The 18,468-nt window shown below is 41.1% G+C and overlaps 1 protein-coding gene across 2 annotated transcripts in view; it reads left to right on the top strand.

The window, feature by feature from the left end:
* The window catches only part of SYNPR (synaptoporin), a 263,369-nt gene that overhangs the window by 89,255 nt on the left and 155,646 nt on the right, over positions 1–18,468 (top strand). The window contains exon 1 of one of the 2 annotated variants that reach the window (XM_036430650.2): positions 13,799–13,921. The exons of the other annotated variant lie outside the window; for it this stretch is intronic. Within the exon in view, the coding sequence (XP_036286543.1) occupies positions 13,907–13,921 (15 nt within the window). The 5' untranslated portion in view covers positions 13,799–13,906. Of the gene's footprint in view, positions 1–13,798; positions 13,922–18,468 lie in introns of those variants that run through there. 2 annotated transcript variants of the gene reach the window in all.

Raw genomic sequence — 18,468 nt, 5'->3', positions numbered from 1 at the left:
TCTAGGAAATATTCTGAAGGGAATAGTCTGAAGCTTAAGGACTTCGACAGGATCCATGGGCCAGCTTTGGGCGGCTTTACAGGAGGGAGAGAAGTGAAAGGCCTCCTGGGTGACCAGGCAGCTGGAATAATAGTCTAGGCATTGCTACTTATGGAGACCCAGAACCAACCACTTAACCCAGTGGTCGGCAAACTAATTAGTCAACAGAGCCAAATATCATCAGTACAATTGAAATTTCTTTTGAAAGCCAAAGTTTTAAACTTAAACTATATAGGTAGGTACATTGTTATTAACTTAATTAGGATACTCCTAAGCGAGCCGCAGTTTGCCGACCACTGACCTAACCTAACTCCAGATATAGGTCTAGAAAATGAGAGAGTTAATTGCTATTGCTAGTTTTTTAAATTTTTAGTGCAGTAGAGCCTTTTAAGAAAATCTTTGTTAAAATAGATCTGAGAGGCCCAAAGCACTATCTATTTGGCTTCTATTTCACTTATTTTTTCTCTTCCTTCCTTCCCCCCTCCCCCTCAACCTTTTCCTATTCTCCTCCTTCTAGCAGCTTCCAAGGCACCTTTGAATAGCTCTTGGGCCTCGAGGATCACAGTTCCAGAGTCACTGCTTTCAGCAATTCCTTACTAGCTCTGAAGGTCCAGGGTGTCAGGTCCAAGCTCTGCCCTGGCTAGCTGTAGGTCTTGGGACACGTCAACTACTTTTGCAAAAATCCTTTTCTCATATCAGGAAGATGATAGGTTCCTATGACTATGGTAATTGCCATGAGCGATGTTCAAGAGATATTAATTCTCTTCTGTATCCCGAGAATTACCTTTGAAGAAAATAAAAAGTGACATGGAGACAGGCATCCAGATAGCTTCAGCAAAGAATATTTTGGGGTATGTAAGATAATCAGAACATAATGGAAAACAGCATCTCCCATTACTCACAGGCGTGGCAGAGGAGGGAGGAGCTGTTCGCTGTTCTGAGAAGTGACTAAGAGGAGAGGTGAACGTTTTCTTAGAAAACCTGAGGGGAAAAAAGGAATCAAGTGACCAATTTGCTTTTGGGACAATGACTCACCCCACATTTGATTATTCTTCATCACCTTCTATAAATGAATTCAACTCCCTTCTGTAAGGACTCCACAGTTCGAAAGATGGCAGAGTAACTGCATCATTGACGTCTGGGGAAGTGTCTTAGAAGTGCCTTAAGAAAAGATTTTGAATTTGTGGTAAACCAACTAGAATCTTTTTAAAATATATATATTGTATATATATTTTATTGATTTTTTTACAGAGAGGAAGAGAGAGGGATAGAGAGTTAGAAACATTGATGAGAATCATCCACCAGCTGCCTCTTGCACACCCCCTACTGAGGATGTGCCCCACAACCGAGGTACATGCCCTTGACCAGAATTGAACCTGGGACCTTTCAGTCCGCAGGCCAAGGCTCTATCCACTGAGCCAAACCGATTTCAGCACCAACTGGAATCTTAGACTCCATTAACAGAAGCCCATTCTCCATTGCAAAGATGACCTCTTTCCCCCCTGAGAAAAGTGGGACCCAGAAGGTACTGCATTTGAATCTGACCACTTTAGCACCCATGAGGTAGTGCATTTGAATCTGACCACTTTAGAGTATGCTCTCAGAGGAAACGATCAGCCGATAGCCACAAAGTGATGAGGGAATTAAAACCACATTCCATGAGGAATGATTGAAGGGACTGGAGAACCAACAGAAGAGACAAGGAAGAGAGGAACTCACTTTGGTGCTAGGAAACAGAAACACATGGCTGCTCTCAGGGTGGGAAAAGTCTCATCAGGACCTACAGCCAGAATGAAATACGCAATGTCAGAGAACGTTTCTCAAGCCCGGCACCATTCAGCTCGAGATCTGAGCCCTGGAGGAGACCATGGACTGGTCAGCTCAGTGCACAATGGCTGCTGCCGCTAGAGTAAAGAGGATCTAGCTGTGGTGGGCCAGACCATCATGGCCGACTTCCCAGGAGCAGAATTAAACATCCATATCTTTGCCATGTGACTTTGCACTTCCTCACGCTAGTTTCTTCTGTTGCATCTTGACTTTGTATTCAACTGTGTAACTTGCTTTGACCAATTGAGGCAGAAGTGAAAGTGTGTCAGTTCTTAGCCTAGGCCTTATCAGGTTTCCCATATTTTTGCTCATTCTTTTGTGATTCTGCCATTTTCACGAAAAGACAATGCCTAACCCACGCTGTTGTTCAATGGACATAAATCACCCGAAGCAGAGCCATGTAGCTGTGTCAGCCCCCAACTCACTTCTGAGGAAGAGAGTCTGAGCTCAGCCAGGGTCTTCAGAGCCACCCCAGCTGAGCAGTAGATGGATGCACAAGGAAAAGAATGCTAATACTCAGATGCAAATAAGAGTTTTTGAGTCTTACACACCAATAGCTTGTTTTCTCAGTGAGATACAGTGTACTGCATTATCTATTGCTGCATTACAAATTGCTCCCAAACTTAAAGGCTTAAAAGAATTATAAATACAGGGTGAGGCAAAAGTAGGTTTACAGTTGTGAGTACACAAAACACAGTTTACTGTTGTGTTATTATTTGTCAGTTATAGTATTATTTTCACATGAGCAACTGTACCCTACTTTTGTCCCATTCTGTACTCATGTGGGTGGGGAATCCGGCAGCAGCTTAGCTGAGAGGGTCTGCCTCGGGGCTTCACATGAGGCCACAGTCCAGTCCGCAGGCCGGGCTGCTCTTATCTGAAGGGCTGGATGACTCACTTCCAGATGGCTTTCTCACCTGGAGGGCGAGCTGGAACTGTCTGGGCTGAATGCTTCATTCCTTTGCACGTGGACTTCTCCATAGGCTGCTGGTGTCCTCAGGGCAAGGCAGCTGGCATCGCCCACAGCGAGAGTTCCTAAGGGAGAGATTAAGGAAGAAGCTACAGTGCCCTTTATGAGATCCTCTGGGAGGCCACACACCATCGTTGTTGGAACCTTCTATTGGAAGGGAGTCACTAAGGTCAGCCCACGCTCACAGGGAGGAGAATCAGAGCCTGCCATCCAAAAGTAGGCGTATCAAAGAATTGGTGACATATTTTAAAACCACCACAGGCAGGTACCAGCTCATGTGATCATGGAACTGAACAAAATGGAAGACAGGTAGTTTCTCAGAATAAAATAAGGTAATCCCCCCAACCCTAATAACATATTTGAGTAATTTCTGAAAATAAAATGCTGTGGGAAGTAGAAGTAGAAGCAGAGTTGTAAAAAATTAAAATAAAATAAATAGAAAAGAAGGAACTCTCCACTTGAAGTAGGCTTAGACTCATTTGGTGTGGCCACAGGGAAAGGCCAGGGCCAGGGGGAAAGAGCCAGAGTAAGACAGAATGGCTTGGTATGTGTGATGGAAGAGGCTGGGACTGTCCAAAAGGAAAGCAGAATTGGCGGTAGAGTGGCCAATGGCAGAGACAAGGTGCGAGTGCAGGAACTAGGTGTAATACACACAAAAGGAGTAAGCATGATGCTGCCTAAAAAGGACCCATTTTGAGAGGCAGAGGTTTATAAAACCCACAGCGCTTGAGACCTGTAGTGCAGATGGATAAAAGGAGAGATGGAATTCGTGTACTCATAAAGGTATTATGAGGAAATCTGTTAAGGGAGCTCCAAGTGAGAAAACAAAGTAAGTGCTAAAGAAGATAATTGGATTTGCTGATGAGTGGCCTGCAGGTGTGCACTCAACAGACTGGCCACGGATCAAATAGATGCTTGATGAGAGCCATTCAGTTAAGAGCACGCAATCGTCGTCGTCAATGAGAAGGAAGAAGAAAAGGGTGGTGATGCTCATCATGGTTCCTGCCGAGTAGACCTGTATCATGGTGAGGGTGAGGCCAGGAAGCTCTGCCCCGGTCACTAGCTGTGGATGGTCAGCCCTCCCATCTCCCACCACGCTGCAGGTGAACTAGCCAAAGGACAAACAGCAAGAGGGCAGGAGAAAAACGCAATAAAGCCTTGTTATTTGAGCACGGACTTAGCCAACATTTTTCTGTGCAAAGTTTGAATGTCATTAACTGCAGACTTTTAGAGAGTCATGCATCTAGCCCAGAGGAGAAGACAAACTGTGGATCAGGTTAGTGACAGAATGAAAGCTACCATATTTATTCTATTACGAAAGACAGCACATACCTGCTGCTGAGCCTGAGTCCATGTGGGCATTCTTAGTTGTCGGCTCTCTTGGAAGGTCTGAGCTCGCTCTTGGAAAGTCTGAGCGTAGCCTTGGGAATCATTACAGGAATGAAAACAGTGCTCCAAACATCTGCTACCAGTGAGTCAGAGCTGCAGTGCAGTTGAGCCCAATTTGCACTTCCTAGGGCCAACCTCTGAGAGTTGAGGAATTGTTGGCCAGCAGTGTCCTTGCCAAGGGGACACCTAGAGAACCAAGTATTTTCCAGTCCGCTGATCCTCAGAGGCACAGATTGCTCCTCTGAAATAAAGAGGTTCCTGCTTTTCATCATTAATTTCATGTTTTCAAGCCCATCTGCCCACAAAGGAAGAGCTCCATTGCAGAAGGGACCTTACCGTCCCCAGGGAAGATAGAGTCAGAAGCAGGGGGAGGGTTTGAAGGCCACTTTCTAGATCAGGTAATCTTTGCATTTAGGGCTGGATAATGTTGTTGTAAGATGCTGCTAAATGTCCCTGGCACTATGGGACATTTACTCTCTCAATGCCAGATATCTGTGACAATAAAATGTCTCCAGACAATGTCAAGTTTCCCAGGGTAGGGGTGGTGGGAATATGGTTTAAAATCCGCCCCCATTGAGAGCTACTGCTCTAAATGATAAAAACAACGGAGTAGAAATCCAACATGAATTCCAGTTTCTCTCTAAAAACATAAGCTAGTATTGTCCTAGCCCAGTGGTCGGCAAACTCAGTCAACAGAGCCAAATATCATCAGTACAACGATTGAAATTTCTTTTGAGAGCCAAATTTTTTAAACTTAAATTATATAGGTAGGTACATTGTTATTAACTTAATTAGGATACTCCTAAGCTGGCCTTTGCTAAAAACTCAAGGGGCCAAAGAGCCACATGTGGCTCGTGAGCTGCAGTTTTCGAACCACTGTCCTAGCCAGATAGCTCAGTTGGTTAAAGAGTTGTCCTAATATGTCAAGGTTGTGGGTTTAATCCCCCTTCATCACACATACAAGAAGCAACCTATGAATGCATAAGTGGAACAACAAAATCAATGTCTCTCTGTCTTCACCCCTTTACTCTTTCTCTCTAAAATCAATTAATAAAACAAAATGATATTTTATAACTCAGTGGCCATGATGATAAGAACCAGAGGAATTATGACAATTCTGTCCTTTTACCATTTTATATATAACCACACCCATTTTTATGGCAAAATCTTAACAGGAAAAAGAGCCAGTCTCTTTGTGGGCCTATCTGGGGAGACGCCTTCCCACTGTAACTTCGAGATAGGGGATGCAGGTGGGGTCTGGATTGTGCACTCACTGAAGGAGAGGGGAAGAATGGGCCGCAGGGGTAGGTCAGTCACACCTACAAGTCTTTGTTCTAGCCATGCCTCTGCCTGGAGCTGTCTTCCCTCAGATTTGGGTAAGGCGAGGTTTTTATTTGTGTGTTTTTTGTTTTTGTTCTAATCAAACAGAACTCAGTTCAAATGTCACCATTTCATAGGCCACCCAACTGAAGACAGTGCGCCCCTGCAGTCATGCTTATCCCATTATACTGTTGCATTTTCCTTATAGTAATTAATCTCTGAATTTGTTTTTCTTAGTTTTAGGATATGCATATTTTATATCTCTAGACACTCATTAGTGCATGAGTTCAACTGGAGCAAGGATCTAATCTTTCTCACTTATTGCTATATACCCATGCCTGATATCGAGTGGCAGCTCAAGGGATATTTGTTGCACAAAGGCATGGTGTACTTGACATATTCATTACAATTTACAATTGTAATGGTAACACAAATTTGGAAGTACAGGGGGCTTGTGGGAGCACACTCCATGGAGACCTATATGTCCCATTACATGAAGGAAGGAAGCTTTTCTAGAAAAGTGGCCTCGAATATAAGATCATAATTCTCTGGCTGGGAGAAGAGACCAAAACATGGGGGGAGAAATATATATATTGAGTGGACAGATTATTATGACCTCTGAACACATAATAACATAATAACCTGGCCACTCAGTGTGTGTGTGTGTGTGTGTGTGTGTGTGTGTATGTGTGTGTGTGTGTGTGTGTGTGTGTGTGTGTGTGTTTATATTTATATAAATTAAAGGCCTGGTGCATGAATTTGTGCATGGATATGATTCAGCCAGCCTGGCCAGGGGGAAGGGACATGGGGCTGATCAAACTCCTGGTCGAGGGAACAATTTGCATATTAGTCTTTTATTACATAGGATATACACTGAGTGGCCATATTATTATGCATAATAATATGGCCACTCAGTATATATATATATATATACACACACTTTGAACAATTAAACAATTATTAATTCCAATGGGTTAAGTCTGAAAAGAAGCATCAATTGATCTATCAGCTATTAAAGTGTGTATATACTTTTGGGGGGGACACCCTGTATATATACTTTATCAATGTATACATTAACATATTTAATCCTTACAATAATCCCATGAAGTGGGTACATTTGTTGGATCACTATTTACCACCATCACCATCACCATCATATTTAACAAATGGGAAAACAGGTACCCAGAGGCTAGGCTAACTTGCTCAAGGTCATATTATGCACAGTTTGGAGAACTGAGGTATGGAATTGGATATTCTAGTTTGAGAGCCCACACCCTTCACCATTACACTAATGAGGAAAGACAGAGAAGCAGTATGGGTAATGACCCAGAGGAGAAAGAGGCCAGGAAGCTAGAAGGAGTCCAGGGTGTATTATACAGAGAGAACAAAGTAAAGGATGGGGTGAGTGATGAAGTAAGTCAGATAGAAAGGAGCCAAATCAGGGAAGAGCTCATCAAAAAAAACAAGCATGAGCATGCTCTGGGATGAATCCATAATTGACCGCAGTTCTTAGATTGGTGATCCTATAAGCTGTAGGATGGATTTAATTTCTTGTGACCTGTCCAATTCATCAGTTGGTAATATTTAGAAAAGTGTTCCTAGTAGCTGTTCTATCTCCAATCACCACTTATAGGGAGAACAAAAACACTGAGCCCAGGTGTTTAGCATCCTGGTTTATTTTATTTTGAAGAAAAGGCAACAGAGCATTAGTTTTGATCCTGGAATAGATGGTTTGTCCAGCTGTAGATGCTGTAGAAAGGAAGCTGAATGTTAATTAGATGTCAACAGTAATTATAGTGATTATGTTTTTTTGAATAGCTATTGGGAATGGCTGGATTCCCATCTAGAATGTGATGTGAATGACATTTTAATAGTTTTTAAAAGAAAAAACCAGAGCAGCCTGTTACTAAGAAAATTACAGTGAATAAAAAGTATAGTAAAATAGATTTCTTAACAAAGAACAAGAACAATAATAGCCACACCTGTATGTATACTATATATTGAGGGAAATCATGGAAAAATGTTTTTGGGACAGGATCCCTTATTTAAAAGAAAACCAATTGTCTTAAATCTTTGTCTCAAGGTTTCACCGACATGTTTTAGTATGTACAATAAATATCTTTCTGATCTTTCTTAGAATTGGATCAGATAACAGTTTTTATAAACATCATTTTAATGATATTTTAATTACATGCTTTTCATCTATTACAGAGACTCTGGTAGTGTAATAACTTGTATGATCATCTACTTCATGAGACATTTTTATTGAATTAATTTATTTTCAATAAGACTCACAATTTGGAGTATTGATATTGAAGGCAGACATCCTATTTTTATACTGAAGGAGCCTTTCTTTTTTTAAAATTTCTTTATTGAATAAGGTATTACATATATGTCCTCATCCCCTCATTACCTTTCCACCCCCCTCAGCATTTCTTTTTATTAAAAAAAGTCATATGATTCTTTTAAATATGCATTTAACATATTTAATAGAAATCTCAGGACTAAAGCAAGATTAACCTGCCCTCTCAAGCCAGAATTGAGAAATCTACCTAAGGGAGACACATTACCCTAACTCTTTGTAATCACAAATTACAAGCCTGCAGTGGACCTGAGTATACTAGCATTTATTTAATCATTCATTCAACAAATGTTTGTTGAGCACATACCACGTGTTACCATGAGATGAGTGGGCAGTAATCCACACCAGTTTCTGGTGACCTTCCTAAGAGAAAGAACGTACTTCCATCAGAATTAGGGGCTCTTACCTCAATTACTGCAACCCAAGTGGTCTCTGTCCCACCTCCTTCCAGCTAGAAATGTGACTGATTTACAATGACAGGTAAGGAATAAATAGCTTGGAGGTCTTCAGTGTTCAGTGGGCAAATAGCAAGCAATATGATATTATAGATCCTCTAACATGATAAACACATGAAGCTGTGAGATCATATTCCTTAGGGAAGCATACAGCCCAACTTAGAGAACTTTTGTAAGAAATATTGTATAATATGCTATGAAGGTGAGGCAAATGCAGAGGTAAGGTACAAGCGAAGAGCAAACACAGAGTCCTGAAGGTAAAGGAGTGCTGCACACATTCAAGGGAGGAAAATAGTTGTGGATGGCCAAGTCATAAAGGATAGAGAAGAAGCTGGATTAGTGTTGAATCTAGATCAGTTCTGGGCCTGTGGACCATGTTAAAGACAGGACTTGAGAGTAATCAGACACAGATAAAGGATGTGGAGCAAGAGAGTGAAATGATTAAATTACCTTTGAGAAGGGTCCCTTAGGGCCCAGTGGTCGGAAAACTGCGGCTCATGAGCCACATGTGGCTCTTTGACCCCTTGAGTGTGGCTCTTCCACAAAATACCACAACCTAAACGAGTCTATTTTGAAGTAGTGACATTAGAAGAAGTTTAAGTTTTAAAAATTTGGCTCTCAAAAGAGATTTCAATTGTTGTCCTGTTGATATTTGGCTCTGTTGACTAATGAGTTTGCCGACCAATGCTTAGGCTGTCATGTGGAGAGTGCTTGGTGAGACCAAAGTTGGCCACAGAGAGAGCAGTTGGGAGTCTACCTGCTGTAAGAGTCGAGGAAAGAGATAGGGTTGGCTTGTGCTAGGAGACAGAAACAAATAAATGCAATTGAACTGAAGATGAAGTAATAAAATCTGTAGAACTTGTTGGTTTTGTAGCCTGAATTCTGTGTTAGTGGAGAATATTTTAATATGCAGGTTTTAATAACAATGAAATAATAGCAGCAATCAAATAATAGCACTTATTGGGCATTTGCTCTATTGTAGGCACCTGATTATGCTTCTTATTTCATCTTCCTAGCACCACCACCAATTAGACATCTTTATGTTGTTCTTCCTGCCCCATAGAGAGAAAACTGGGAATCAGAGAAGTTGAATTTCTTACCCAGGATCTGCTGGTAGTTGGCAGAGCCAGGAATTGGCAGTTGACCCCAGGGCCCATGTCCCTGCTGAGAATGAATGTTGGAGAACAATAATGGGATTCATGTAAATCTTAGTCTTGGGGTGTATAGGATAAGAGCGCAGCTTTTTACCACCAATATAATGTGTACTTGGACCAACATGCTTGCATTTTCAGTGAGATTTGTTCCTTTTGCTATAGAGAAAACATAGGTTTAGGGTAAAAAAGAGAAAAAATAAGGAAGAAATTGAATAATTAATAGAAAATCATGGGCTAGGTATCCTGCACCTTCTCTATACCAGGTAGTCTCCTGTTTTTATTTCTTGCTGTGCTGTGTGCAGAGGATGTGTTATTTTTAATCTTTCAAGCATCTTGAAGGCAGGTGGTATGGTTCCGTTTGATGAATTTACAACCTGAGATGGAGAGAGGTTTAGCTTTCTGCCCAAGGTCAACGTGAGGACAGGGCAGAGCCCCACCTGGCTCCTGCTCGCTTTGCAGAGAGTACTGCTGCTTCTCACAGAGAGGAGGAAGACAGAGATGCCTGAGGCAGGTGGACATTTAGGCACAAAGAAACAAGGATTACAAAAGCGGGAAAGAAGAAAGAAAAATTTTCGAGTGTAGAATTTGGATCTGGGCAATCTTACACGCAGTTCTCATTAGAATAACAGGAGTCTCCTCTCTTCATTTTGCCAAGTTCCTTGATAGCAGGAATGGGTTCTTAACTTTAGTGCCCCACTTTGGCTCCACAACAATTAGAAGGCAGGACCAGAATGTAAGTTCCGGTCTAGATACTTTTACTGCTGGTAGAAGTGACTTGATGCTCTTTGGATTGTCATAGATCAGTCCAGGCTGAATAACTGAGACTCCTAAGAATGTTAGTTGACATCTGAATTTTCTTGGTATAGATGATAACTTGGACTCACAGTTTATCTGTCCTAGTCTCAGGACCATGTAATTGGAGGAATGAAAATATGAAACAGGGAACAAAGCACAGGTAGTTTAAATGATTTATTTACTTGCTGAGAGTTCTACATCTACCTGGTGGCGAAGCTTACAGAGTTATTTCCATTGCATCTTGGTTACTCATAAAGAAATCACACTAAGAGTCCAGGGCTGTGGCAGTAATGAACCACTGCAGGATAGACCAGGGGTGATTCCAGAGTACTGTTGGGTCCAACAGGCTTCTTTATCCCTGTGATTAACACAGTACCTAATTTATAGTATACTCTCAAAAAATGCCTAAGTGAATGTAGGATAGCAAGAGTTATGAGCAACTTATGCTATATAATAAAAGTGTAGTATGTAAATTATCCCCTCGACGAGGAGTTGTCCAGGAGTTCGACCAGGGGTTGGAGCCGGCCAGGGGAAGGGAGCTAGCAGCTCCTAGGGACCCTACCAGTGCACACATTTCTTGCACTGAGCCTCTAGTTTATGTATAATAAAGGGGAGACATAGAATAGTGGCCAAGTTTATGAATGTTGAGCTCAGTCTGCCTGGGTTAAAAGCACTCTGGCTACATCTTTGACATTTAGCTCTCTCACCTTCAATTTCCCCATATATCAAATGGAGAAAATACTGTTGTAAGGTATTCATTCCACTTAAAGTGCTTAATAGGGACTGATGTATTGGAAGTACTCGATAAGTGTTAGCTGTTACTTATCTATCAGCATTAATAACTTACAAGCTAAGGGCCTTACTTTGTAATATCATTTCCCAAAGATACCTTTGCTCAAGAGAAAAAGAAATACACAACTAGAAATCATTCATTTGTGAGGTGGATCCAGAGGTTCAATCCAGTCTTGTTTGGGAGCAAGACAAATAGTGGGGTGAGTAGAAAGGGTACTAGAAGTTGGGCTGTAACCCAGAGCAGTGTCTCCACTTCCCCATCCAAATACAGTTGCTAGGGCTTTTCCTTCCCATACCACCTGTTGACACTGATGGCCTGCCTTTCAGAAGGTTAGAGTGCCCAGGTACTTTGGAAGGGTGAGAATGCCCATTTGGGTGGGGCTTAGCAAAAATCCTAGACATACTGAAGGCATCTCTGTATTGATTAGTTCACAGGGGTCTTTGGACAACTGACCAACATGGCCCCTCAGTATGTGGACATGTAGTGCTCACCCTCAGGTTCTGGCATGGCTTCCCTGGGGCTGCTCACAGAGAGCTCTCATCACCACGCTGGCTCTACGTCCACTCCTCTTCATGAGGGCTCTCACTCTGACCCAACCAACCTCCCTCAAGATTCTGAGCTCCCTACTCTTTTCCTCTCTCATCTATCTGTCCCACAGAGTGGGTCTTTTCTGCCTACAGATTGATTGGCCTGCAGCTTTCTTTCTTCTTGAGCTCATAGAATCACAGCATAAACCCTAAATCTCTTGTTTATTCCTCAGGGCCTTCCATTTTGATTCTCAAAAGCCTGTTCTTCTCTGGCTAAAACTCCTGGTGCATCAAAAGCCATGGCTATAAAAGCCATTGTTTCTGTTGTGGGCTTCAACAATGTATTTTGGAATTCAGAAATACTAAACATCGATTTTTTTGGTTCTCCTTACATTTCTGCTCTAACCACTCCAGTTCTTCTTGAAGCAGTGTAATGCTTCTGATCGACAGGAGGAGGCTTCAGGTCAAGGAGGGGACAGATGGGCAGAGGCTGATGCCTCAGGATCCTATCTTGCTGTATCACATCCACTCATGAATCCTATTTTTAAGGGTCGGCAAGTTGGCTCCATCTCGGACACATTGCTGACACTCATCCCTGGGCTTTCTGGCTTGCCCCTATGGAGATGTAAAGTGATGACTGCTGGTGAAGTTCTCCTGAAATTCACACTCCTTCTTCATATCGTTCATTGTAAGAATTTTCCAATGTTTAAATACTGTTTCTAAGATATGTATTTGGGTGCTTACTATGTGTGTCTCATTTAGTTTTCACAATGACTCTAGGAGGTAGATGCTATTATTGTCTTTATTTTACAGATGAGGGAACTGAGATTCAGAAAAGTGGAGGCCATCATTTTTGCTATTTGTCATGTAATGTCAGCTCCCCCTTTGAGCACTGATGCCCCCTTGGAGTTAAGTGTGCCCATTTGTTTTGATAAATAAAAAAATGAGAAGAAGTGGTACATGTCTCTTCTGGGTGGAAGCTTTAGGAGCCACTGCATAGTTCAGCCTGCTCTCCGTCCCCGAGTCTCAGAGATGTCCCAGGTACTGAAAACTCCATTTGCTTGCAATCTGGAATAGGGTGACATGGAAAGAGCCCTGCCCCCCCTACCCCCATAGGGGACAGGTAACAACATATAAGAAGGATAACTTTGTTGTTTTAAGCCACCAGGTTGTGATAGTTGTTTGTAAGCACAGCTTAACCTTGCTCACCCCAATTAATACAGAAGTCACTCATTTATGCAATTATTTATCCATTTATTTAGCCAACTAATAATTATTGTGTGCCAGATGTGGGCTAGGTGCTACCATATCTTAGTTCAAGTCATTATACCTGCTTTTATAGCCTCCATAATTTACCTGCCAAAGTCATACACTTAAATAAATGATGGAGTCGGGTTTCTAAGTCAGACCTTCATGTCTCAGAGTTTGTGCTCTGAAGTGCTGCATTCTCTGATCTCAAATAGAGATTTCTAGAACAGTTAAATTGGTTTTTAACAGTCTTCCAGGTTCTGGGTCTGATCTGTCTCCGACAACATAGCAGGCTAAATTCCTTAATGAGTTGTCAGTTCAGTTGTGATGGGCAATGTAAACTGGCCCAGCCTCACCACCAAAGGGAGGTTGAACATATGTCAACATGTTGACAGTGATTTATGGGGTGGGCATCAGTCATGTTTCCTGGATGACCAGCATTATTAAATACCGTGTTATGTTTGCTGGACTTTCCCATTTGATGGACTCCCCTTCCTCAATGCCAGAACCTGAAAACTCACTTCCACCCTTCTTTGCAGCTAAACAGGAAAGTGTCCATTCTTCACTGATCAAATTCACTCTCTAGACTCCAGTTCAGAAGTGAGCAATCTGAGGGAAAAGGCTTGCTGTCAAGTGCTGTGTGCTGGGGGAAGCAGGGGCCCCGGGCTGTAAGGACAGCGATGGCAGAGCTGAGTGCCTGCCTGGCACGCAGGGGCGTCTATAATGAGACTGCAGTGTTACAAGGAGCTCAGTCAATAGCCCCAGTGCTGGGAGGGAGCAGCGGTCTTCTGATCAGGCTAGTTCGGGAGCATGATTGGGGGATTATTTCTGAAATCTGGCATTAGCCCAGTTCTCTGAACCTCCCAATAAATCTGTGAGTTTTACCTGATCTCCTTTAATGAATGTGTTTTCTGTTTAACCACCCACAGTCAGTTCTGCTTCTTGCAAGTAAGAACCCCAATTGATGGAATGTGGAGTCTGACTCAGAAAAGTTTTGAGCCCAGATCTTGGGAAAAGAGAACAGCAAATGTCTAACCTAAGGGTGGGTGGGTGCGTGGAGAATTAAAGTCAAAGGAATCTGAAATCAAAGGTGGTAAGGGCTAAAAATGAGTTGAGCTTCAGTTCCACCTGGGACGTATTGGTGTGGCAGCATCCATCTTCAGGCAATTGTCCTGTTAGATGTGGTCACTCAGTCACAACAGATTGTTTACAGAGCGCCTATGAGATGCCTAGCCAATGGGGCTTGTAATGATGAATAAGCTAGAGAATACTTCCAGTAGTTTTATGTAATGGAAAGGCTTATCATAACCAAACAATCACCGAAATGAACAAATACATAATTATGAATTGATAATAAAAGAAGTTGTATTCTAAGTGCATATTGATAGAATGACATGAGCAAGTGCGGAAGATCAGGAAGCCTTCCTAGGAAGTGGTTTGGAGCTGATGACTGAAGGGTAAGAGAAGCAGGGGACAGGAGAGAGCAGAAGAGCATTCCAGAGACATGACAGCATGTGCAAAGACTGGAGACTGAACACTGAACGCGGCACATTTGAAGAACGGTAGAGCTGATGAGATTGAAGTGAAGGGAAAGGTGAAATGGAGTGACATAAGGTAGTGGGGAGTCAGGGAAGCTCATGCAGAGCCTGGGAACTCTATTAAGGATTCTGATGTTTTTCCCCTAAAATCAATAGATCATTGAGGAATTTTAAGCCTGCCAGTTTCACTGTTAGATTTGCATTCTGAAATGCCATGCTGAATACAGTGGGGTCAAAGGATGAGGTAGTAGAGTGGAATGAATAAGAAGCCCTTTATTATATAGGGTATATTTAATTGATTTTTTTTACAGAGAGGAAGGGAGAAGGATAGAGAGTTAAAAACATCGATGAGAGAGAAACATCTATCAGCTTCTTCCTGCATACCCCCTACTGGGGATGTGCCCACAACCAAGGTACATGCCCTTGACTGGAATGAACCCGGGACTCCTCAGTCCACAGGCTGATGCTTTATCCATTGAGCCAAACTGGTTAGAACTCCTGAATTGTAAATAATGTTGAATGTCAACTGTAGTTGAAAAGTTTAAAAAAAAATTTTTTTTAAAGGATTGCCTGGAACCACTGAAGCATTTTATGCAGTGGCAGAATGGTGTCAGGATTTGTGTTTCATGCAGATTAGATAACTGCTGGAGTCATGGTGGATGGCTTTAATGAGGACCAATATCCAGTATCCAGGCTTGCTATCTACAGAGTTTCGGTAGGCAGACTTTACATTTGTTAGTGCCCTGAGGGTTCCAGGTGTTCATGCCATTATCTTATCTCATCTGAAGTACTGCAGCAGGAAATGCTACAAATCACTGTGCTTTTATACTTGATCCTTTTCATGGTTAGATTAGATAATGAGCTCAAGTGGAGTTGGTTTGCTCACTTGTAAGAAGCTGTCAAGTAACCTTCCTCATTAAGGAACATTTTCCTTATCACAAAGCAAATTTGAACCAGGTACGGTGTGACTTTAATATCTCTTTAATTGATATGCATTACCTCCAATCACATTCCATGGCTCACCATGTCTTAACTATAGGTGACTTGAGCTAAAATGGTCTTTTATCTTTCTGCCACAATTTCCAAAGGCCCAGGAAGAAGCAGTCAATGAGAATATTGAGGTGAAAGTTTGGCTTGACTTGGTGTTAATTTAAATAATGAGTAAATAATTGAATTCTAAGAAGGTGTCCCTGAAGGCTTATATAATGGTTATTTGGTCCACAAATAAAGCAAGATAGAAAAGTAAGTTTTGCTAATTAGACTAAAGCCATTTTATTTTCCTCCATTAACAAAGATGATGAGGACAAGAAATCAAGACAAGGCCATTAGAACAAACAGAGTGCTAAGTACCACTTCAGCAGGGAAAGCTATACTAAGCTAGAACTTTACCAGCAATGCTTTGGGATGCTTTTGGTTTACCCCATTTAAAATCACTGAGAGCTATTGTCTGCGATGTGTAAGTTCTGGCAGTCACTGCTAATGGTAATGGCTGCTTGGGGAAGAGGGATTGGGAAGAAAAATCCCCCACCAACTGTGTTTTCAATGCTTCCCAGATGGTAAAGTTTCTCGTGCTCTGGAAGAATACTATAATGGGGGAGTTGAACATTAATAAAAGAAATGACCTGAAAGCTAGGAGCTGCCAAGTCATTAAGTAAGGAGCCTTTTCCATTTATTTCCTTAGTAACAATGGAGGTGAGACTAAGAAACCCTAAGAGGAATATATATATATATATATATATATATATATATATATATATATATATATATATACTTGAAACAAAAACAAAGAATCTTGGTCATTTCTTTTTCAGGCTGTAACTTGTGTGTCTTGATTGACAATCTATGTTATGAAGCCAATATGTGGATAGAATAATGGTTCTTAAGTGGGAATAACAGCAAAGCAGGCTTACAGTGGTTTAATAATGGCTTTGTGCTGGCTGGATGGCTGAAAACTTAAAATCTAGTTGACAGTAATTAGTTTTTTGTTTTTTTGTTTTTTTCTTAAAAACACAAAACACAAAACATCTTTAAAAAAAAAAAAACAGGGAAAAAAAACAACCATGCACAGCAGAGACCCATTTGATGAATTCCTTGTTCTTTGGAGTTTATGAGGCTGTGAGTGCTTCACCTTAGCCCTGGTTCCAAATTTATTGAACTGGAAGAAATGGGAAAAGAGACTTTGCATAGCAAATCAGCCAAGAGCCTTCTCCATGGGAACAGTGATAGTGAGATGCTGCAAAAAGAACAAAACCAAAAAAACTACCCCGGCCTCGTCATTACTGCAATTCAGATGTTTTGTGCATATTCACATTGATCACAAAAACTTAAAAAAAACAACCTGCACTAATGAAAAGACTGGAAATTTTATCCACTAAATATTTTGACACAATCAAAATCTAATCCACCTGCTACTGAGTTTGTTTTCTTGAAGTTAAAAGAAAATTTATTTGAGGGTAGAGAATTTGTGAGTCTGATTGTCAACTGACTATATAACCTGCTTATATGCTAAATACAACCAATATCATTTGCACATACAATGAAGTTAATTAGCTAATATGTTATGGTTTTAAATTTAAATTCTTTGTTGCTTAAAGTATTACATGTCTCCTTTCCCCCGTTGACCTCTCCCCAGCTGTTCCCCCTCCCCAAGCACATGCCCTCACCCCTCCACTGTCTGTGTCCATGGGTTATGTTTATATGCATGCATACAAGCCTTTTGGTTGATCTCTTACCCTCTCACTCCTGCCTTCCCTCTGAGGTTGAGTAGTCTGTTTCATGTTTCTATGTCTCTGGATCTACTTTTGTTCATCAGTTTATATTGTTTGTTATATTCCAAAAATTAGTGAGATAATGTGATATTTATCTTTCTCTGACTGGCTTATTTTGCTTAGCATAATGCTATCCAGTCCATTCATGCTATTGCAAAGAGTAAAAGTTCCTTTTTTTTTTTTTTTTTTTTTTTTTTTTTTTTTTTTTTTTTTTTTTTACAGCATAGTATTCCATTGTGTAAAAATACCTTGCTTAAGTCTTCCCCTCAAGTATATGTGCATACTTTGAAATTTATCACTTTTGAACTTACAGTATGGTAGTAAAGTACTTTCTCTTTATCCCTAAGTGGGGAAAAGTTTCCTTAAATTCAATGATATGCTGTAGGAGGTTTGTACTGGCTCACTAGAACCAGTTTTTAAGTTTTCAAATATTTTGTGTGCTGGTTGTTAAACATGGTCATTATTAAAAATTAAAACATACAAATTTATAGTTGAATAAGTTATATTTTAAAATAATGACAAACACTTAAAATACATCATCTTCTAATTAGTTTACTACATTTTACTGGTACCTGTGCCCCCTGAGGTTATTAGGGTATATAGTATCTGTGTGGAGAAGATACTCTGAAATGGCAGGCCAATGCTCATCTCTTTCCACCACAGTGTTTGAAGATGCATGTTGGTAGCTTGAAATTGGTCAGTATTTACACCATGGAAATAGGCAAATGCTAGACATGAGAGTTTGATTTATTGTTTTCTTGATTGTCTAGACTGGAAATTGGCAAACTACATCCAAAAAGACAATTTGTGTCCCAAAGAATTAAGAATGTTTTATACATTTTAAAAGTTTTTGTTGTTCTTTTTCAAATCTTTATTGTGGAGAGTATTACAGATGTCTACTGTTCCCCTCCCTGCTCCCATTTGCCTCCTCCACCTGGTTCCCAGGCCTTCACTCTGTATTGTCTGTATCCATAATGCATGTGTACGTATAAGATCTTTGGTTAATTTCTTCCCCCTTCTTTTTGAGATTTGTCAAGCTGTTCCATATTCCCATACCTCTGATTCTATTTTATTCTTCAGTTTATTTTGTTCATTAGATTGCTTATTCTGCTCCTTGAGTGTGTCACTTGCGAATGTGTTATAATTTGGATGATCTGAAGCTGTCCACTGGGTGCATCAGCTCTGGGGCCTTCTGGGCTATGCAAAGTCAGCCACTGCCTGGGGCCACCCAGCAGGAGCTACAGAGAGGTCTGCAGATGGCTGCTACTTATATTGGGCTTGGA

Source organism: Pipistrellus kuhlii, unplaced genomic scaffold (assembly GCF_014108245.1).
Source record: "Pipistrellus kuhlii isolate mPipKuh1 unplaced genomic scaffold, mPipKuh1.p scaffold_m20_p_11, whole genome shotgun sequence".
Lineage (NCBI taxonomy): Eukaryota > Metazoa > Chordata > Mammalia > Chiroptera > Vespertilionidae > Pipistrellus > Pipistrellus kuhlii.
Note: the sequence above shows the minus strand (reverse complement) of the source record. Positions and strands in the feature narration are given on the sequence as shown.